The sequence below is a fragment of the Salmo salar genome, chromosome 22 (assembly GCF_965601325.2).
Source record: "Salmo salar chromosome 22, fSalSal1, whole genome shotgun sequence".
Lineage (NCBI taxonomy): Eukaryota > Metazoa > Chordata > Actinopteri > Salmoniformes > Salmonidae > Salmo > Salmo salar.
This window is the reverse complement of record NC_138312.1, coordinates 16,791,901-16,798,491: the sequence shown is the minus strand read 5'-3', so window position 1 is coordinate 16,798,491 and position 6,591 is coordinate 16,791,901. Positions and strand designations below refer to the sequence as shown.

Genomic DNA, 6,591 nt, shown 5'->3' with positions numbered 1-6,591 from the left:
CAATGAGGTTTCTGTATAACACTGTCAGTGTCAGTATTTACATCTTTGTACACAGCTCCCTGTTTATATTCATTTTCAGTGACAGAAAAACGTATAAACATAGATGTGCTGTAACAATTTGCAGACGTAGCTAGATCTTAGAGTCATAGCAGCGGGAAGATGTTTGGGGGTGGGGGTGCTGCGATTTTTTTTTTGCCTGCGCTATAGACTGCTAAACTCAGCAAAAAAGAAGTGGCCCTTTTTCAAGACCATGTCTTTCAAAGATAATTCGTAAAAATCCAAATAACTTCACAGATCTTCATTGTAAAGGGTTTAAACACTGTTTCCCATGCTTGTCGAATGAACCATAAACAATTAATGAACATGCACCTGTGGAACGCTCATTAAGACACTAACAGCTTACAGACGGTAGGCAATTAAGGTCACAATTATGAAAACTTAGGACACTAAAGAGGCCTTTCTACTGACTCTGAAAGACACCAAAAGAAAGATGCCCAGGGTCCCTGCTCATGTGTGTGAACATGCATTAGGCATGCTGCAAGGAGGCATGAGGACTGCAGATGTGGCCAGGGCAATAAATTGCAATGTCTGTACTGTGAGACACCTAAGACAGCGCTACAGGGAGATAGGACGGACAGCTGATCGTCCTCGCAGTGGCAGACCACGTGTAACAACACCTGCACGATCGGTACATCCGAACATCACACAGGTACTGGATGGCAACAACAACTGCCCAAGTTACACCAGGAACGCACAATCCCTCCATCAGTGCTCAGACTTTCCGCAATAGGCTGAGAGAGGCTGGACTGAGGGCTTGTAGGCCTGTTGTAAGGCAGGTCCTCACCAGACATCACCGGCAACAACGTCACCTACGGGCACAAACCCAACGTCACTGGACCAGACAGGACTGGCAAAAAGTGCTCTTCACTGACGAGTCGCGGTTTTGTCTCACCAGGGGTGATGGTCGGATTCGCGTTTATCGTCGAAGGAATGAGCGTTACACCGATGCCTGTACTCTGGAGCGGGATCGATTTGGAGGTTGAGGGTCCGTCATGGTCTGGGGCGGTGTGTCACAGCATCATCGGACTGAGCTTGTCATTGCAGGCAATCTCAATGCTGTGCGTTACAGGGAGACATCCTCCTCCCTCATGTGGTACCTTTCCTGGCTCATCCTGACATGAACCTCCAGCCTGACAATGCCACCAGCCATACTGCTCGTTCTGTGCGTGATTTCCTGCAAGACAGGAATGTCAGTATTCTGCCATGGCCAGCCCGGATCTCATACCCATTGAGCACGTCTGGGACCTGTTGGATCGGAGGGTGAGGGCTAGGGCCATTCCCCACAAAAATGTCCAGAAACTTGCAGATTTGCCAGCAAGAACTGGCAAATCTGGTGCAGGAGGAGGAAATGCACCGCAGTACTTAATGCAGCTGATGGCCACATCAGATACTGACTGTTACTTTTGATTTCCCCCCCCCCCCCCCTTTGTTCAGGGACACATTATTCCATTTATGTTATTCACATGTCTCAGTTGTTGAATCTTATGTTCATTAAAATATTTACACATGTTAAGTTTGCTGAAAATAACCGCAGTTGACAGTGAGGGGACATTTCTTTTTTTGCTGAGTTTTATTCGGTCCCCTAATACAGGCCTGTATTAGTTTAAAATGATATATTTTTTAAATGCCTGCACTACAGATGGCTATTTTGGGTCTTTAATACAGGACTACTAAAGGCCCAGTGCACTACTTTTGTGAGAGAAAAAAATACAATTTTCGAAATAAAAATTGGCAGTGTTACAGAAAGCTATATTGGTCAGCTAATACAGGACTCGTAAAAGGCCCAGTGTGTGTGAATTTCTTATTCTCAAAATTATTCAAAAGGTATTCTGATTTTTCAGGGGGTGCTGCAGCACCACTACTTCCCGCAGCTATGCTTAGTGAGCTGAATATTTAATATATGCTCTTTACATCTATATACACCAAGCTCTATCAGCATTAATCACTGTGTTTGCTAGGGATGGAGAACAAGTGCGACACCAATCAGGCCCCTGAGGACTGGAGTTTCCCACCCCTGAGCCAGACTGAGCTCTGGGTAACTTGTTTCATCTGGAGTTAGAAAGGCTCTTGGAACTGTACCGCGAGCTAACCACAGTGGCGTCCTCTTGTATGGAGTCATTCATGTCCGACTGGCTAACACACACCAAAGCCATACGTATCTTGGGGCGCTTCCCACTGAAGAGCAGGTAGATGCAGGGGTTTGCACAGCTGTTCAGACTCGCCAGGAGCATCAGGATGGTGAAAGATGCAGCTGAAATATATATAAAAAGATATAAAACACAAAATAATATCTAAAGCATCCTCATGTATTTATATTCCTTAATACATATAGGAGGTGGCACCAAAATGCCAAGTACATAAGCTATAGTAAACATACATTGCAAGTAAAGTTGTAATCCAGGCATTAAAACGTGTGACAAAAGGAGGGATTTCTTAGATATACAGATTGAACAGCTCTTACTCTCAGTGGGTGCTTGAACATCCCAGACGGACCACAGCTGGACAGTGAAGAAAGGAGTCCAACAGATAATGTAGGCAAGAACAATGACCAAAGTCATCTTTACGGTCTTGATCCTGGCTTTGGACATCCCAGCAACGCTACTTGCCCTGGAGGGCAGCGGTTTGGCGAGAAATGTCGATACTTGATGAGTTTTCATGTGAAAGTTGATTTGAACAGCTCGGCAAATACGCACCTGGCACACGATAACAGTTAAGATGGGCAAGACAAATATCACTAGAGTGGTCCAGGTCACGTAAGCTTTTAGCCCCCACGGTTTGATGAAGTCAGCCCAGCAGTCATAGACACCAGGCGCGATTTGAACTCGGGAGAAAATGAACACTTGAGGGAGACTCCCGATGAGGGATACAGACCAAGCAACGCACACGGGCACGTTCCAGCGCGCTCTCCGCCTCTGGAAAGTAACCATTGGATTACAGATTGCTTGGTAGCGATCAATGGTCATCACTACAATCATGTAAGTGGAGGCAAACATGCCAACGACCTGCAGGTATTTCACCAGGCGGCACAAAACGTCAGGACCAAAGAATCTGTCCGTTACATCCCACATCAGCTGCGGACAAACTTGGAAAAATGTGACAACCAGGTCTGCCAGGCAAAGGTGAAAAACAAAGACGCGCATCCTCGAGAGCTGCTTCCTCCGCTTCCACAGCACAAATAGCAGTCCAAAATTTAAGATTGCTCCACTGAAAAATATTACGCTTAAAAGGGTTATTTCAACTCGAGCCAAGCGCTCATCCCGGGGCAGATTCTCGGCCAATTCCGTTTCCAAACTTATATTACTAATATTTGGACTAAATAAAGTCATACTTTGAAGCAAAATGTCACAGTTTTACTGATAAAAACGAAAACAATTTGGCACCTATGCCAATTTCCACGTACCGCTACAGCTAAAACATTGGCGAGTACAGCAAACATGAACCAAACTCTGCCTAAATGTATGCATCTGAAATACACGTTTATGTAAATGTGCAATTGTTGAAAGTGAAGATGTAGAAAGCGTAGACGCGGGAAAACTTTGGAGACGGATAGCGCCACCACTGCGCACAACGATGTGAATGAATAGAGGAGCGGCGGCAAAGGATTTATATCTACGGATGCGCCCCAGGAGGGAGGGGCTACCCTTCTGTACCTTTACAATAACCAAACGACGCCTTCTATACATTCACATTTGAGTCATTTAGCAGACGCTCTTATGCAAAACGACTAACAGAAGTGAGTGCATAGATTTTCATACCTTTTTTTCGTACTGGTCCCCCAGTACGAAAGATCTAACTCACACCCTGGCGTGGCAAGCGCCATGCTCTATCAACTCAGCCATAAAAAATATATTAAGCAATACATCTGAAAATAATATAGCCTACCAGCACTAAGGATTCACTGCAAAAATGCATAAAAAGGCATGCATTAGTGTTAAAAAAGAATGATGATGACTAATTTACTTGTGTAGGCTGGTAGGCTACACAGTAAACTGCATAGGGAGGTAAACTAAGAATTAAGAATAATAATTGTTCTAGTCAAAATTGGGATTTATTCTTGGTCACTAAAGTAACATCCTTTAGCTTGTAACTTTTTATACACCTGCTTTATCCATAAAAAAAGAGTGATTCCTCGCGAAACCAGGACAAAGAAATGTCATTATTTTGGGGATTTGTATTCAGACCCCTTTACTTTTTCCACATTTTGTTATGTTAGAGCCTTACTCTAAAATGGATTAAATTCATGTTTTTCCTCAATCTCCACACAATACCCCATAATGACCAAGCGAAAACAGGTTTTTAGAAATGTTTGCAAATTTATTAAAAATAAAAAACAGAAATACCTTATTTACATAAGTATTCAGACCCTTTGCGATGAGACTCGAAATTGAGCTCAGATGCATCCTATTTCCATTGATCATCCTTGATGTTTCACCTGTGGTAAATTCAACTGATTGGACATGATTTGGAAAGGCACACACCAGTCCCACATTTGACAGTGCATGTCAGAGCCAAAACCAAGCCATGAGGTCGAAGGAATTGTCCGTATGCAGTATTGAAGGTCCCCAAGAACACAGTTGCCTCCATCATTCTTAAATGGAAGAAGTTTGGAACCACCAAGACTCTTCCTTGAGCTGGCAGCCCGGCCAAACTGAGCAATCAGGTGAGAAAGGCCTTGGTCAGTGAGGTGACCAACAACCCGATGATCACTCTGACAGAGCTCCAGAGTTCCTCTGCAGAGATGGGAGAACTTTCCAGAAGGACAACCATCTCTGCAGCACTCCACCAATCAGGCCTTTATGTAGAGTGGCCATACGGAAGCCACTCCTCAGTAAAAGGCACATGACAACCCGCTTGGACTTTGCCAAAAGGCACCTAAAGGACTCTCAGACCATGAGAAACAAGATTCTCTGGTGTGATGAATCCAAGACTGAACTCTTTGGCCTGAATGCCAAGCATCACGTCTGGAGGAAACCTGGCACCATTCCTACGGGGAAGCATTGTGGTGGCAGCATCATTCTGTGGGGATGTTTTTCAGCAGCAAGGACTGGAGACTAGTTAGGATCGAGGGAAAGATGAATGGAGCAAAGTACATAGATATCCTTGATGAAAACCTACTCCAAAGCTCTCAGGACCTCAGACTGTGGTGAAGGTTTACCTTCCTTGAGGACAACCACCCTAAGCACACAGCCAAGACAACACGAGTGGCTTCAGAACATTTCTCTGAATGTCCTTGAGTGGCCCAGCCAGAGCCCGGACATGAACCTGATCGAACAACTGATGGGACCTGAAAAAAGCTGTGCAGCGACACTCCCCATCCAACCTGACAGAGCTTGAGGATCTGCAGACAAAAAATGGGAGAAACTCCCCAAATAAAGGTGTGCCAAGCTTGTAGCATCATACCCAAGAAGACTCGAGGTTGTAATCACTGCAAAAGGTGCTTCAACAAAGTACTGAGTAAAGGGTCGGAATACTTACGTAAATGTGATAGCAATTTTTTTGTTATAAATTTCCAAAAATGTCAACAACAAAACACACACACACACACACACACACACACACACACACACACACACACACACACACACACACACACACACACACACACACTTACTTGACTTTTGTAGCTAAAAGCATAATTTATAAATAATTAAAAAGTTGTTATGTATGAAATTTGATTTGGCATTACCCAGTGGCGATTTTAGCATGTAAATCTTGGTGGTGTAAATACATTTTTTATTTTTTAAATTGCACTATAACGGTGACCACAAACTGTTAGGGCCTACATAACGCGGTCCCAACACAGCCACTGCTACACCTGGCCATCAGCAGAGCTTTGGCTATCAGCGGAGCCTTGTCTGGCAGCAAAACAGTTCATTCAGCCTCATTTACTGCCTTTTAAAAACAAAGCTTATATGGCTGACTTGCTTAAACAAATATGGTTTCTACTGACAATTGAGATGCACGTTACAAACTATTGCATAAGGGGACGACAAGTGGATAAGAGGCAATCCGTAATTTCGATTATGACATTAATGAGCAAGCTAGGACGGACGAAGTCAATATAACTATTTGTTCGGCACAATTGAAATGTACAGCAACATAATTCAGAACATGGGCCGTTCTTACACAGTTCTCCCTGTACACCAAGTCAGAACAGTAGGATAAATAAAGGGGGCATATAAGCAGACAATGAAAGCTCTTATAATATTAAATGATTACATTTCTCAAAAACAGGTCAGAACAGTAGGTGAAATTAAGAGGTGAAAATAGACCAAATGATTAGGGTGAGGCACATGGGCAACTAACAGCTTACTACACAACATACACTTGGTATTACTTTCTTAGCTACAGTATACATTTCTCCCTGGCATATTACATAATTTATGCAGCAACATACGAGACAATTTTGGACTCACCTTGTTGTGCTGTGCTCACTTGAACAGGAAGGTGGTGCAGCGGTCCTTTGTGGGAAATTTGTTGTCATCAAATTTTGTCATCAAAGTCTGACATTCTCTGGATTGATGGTGCTTT

At 43.7% G+C, this 6,591-nt stretch overlaps 1 protein-coding gene across 1 annotated transcript; it reads right to left on the bottom strand.

Moving 5' to 3' along the window:
• Nucleotides 1-1,797: 1,797 nt before the first annotated feature.
• Nucleotides 1,798-3,280, bottom strand: LOC106582781 (vasopressin V2 receptor). Its single transcript, XM_014166207.3, has 2 exons — nucleotides 2,522-3,280; nucleotides 1,798-2,311 (listed from the first exon to the last, which is right to left on the bottom strand). The coding sequence occupies exons 1-2, from the start codon at nucleotides 3,198-3,200 to the stop codon at nucleotides 2,106-2,108; spliced, it is 885 nt and encodes a 294-aa protein (XP_014021682.2). The 5' UTR covers nucleotides 3,201-3,280; the 3' UTR covers nucleotides 1,798-2,105.
• Nucleotides 3,281-6,591: the final 3,311 nt, after the last annotated feature.

Bases quoted from the DNA above. Each gene is read 5' to 3' on its own strand.
- LOC106582781 (XM_014166207.3), bottom strand. From the start codon at position 3,200: ATGCGCGTCTTTGTTTTTCACCTTTGCCTGGCAGACCTGGTTGTCACA. The intron at 2,312-2,521 runs GTAAGAGCTGTT...TATATATTTCAG, and splicing joins TGTTCAAGCACCCACTGAGA to CTGCATCTTTCACCATCCTG.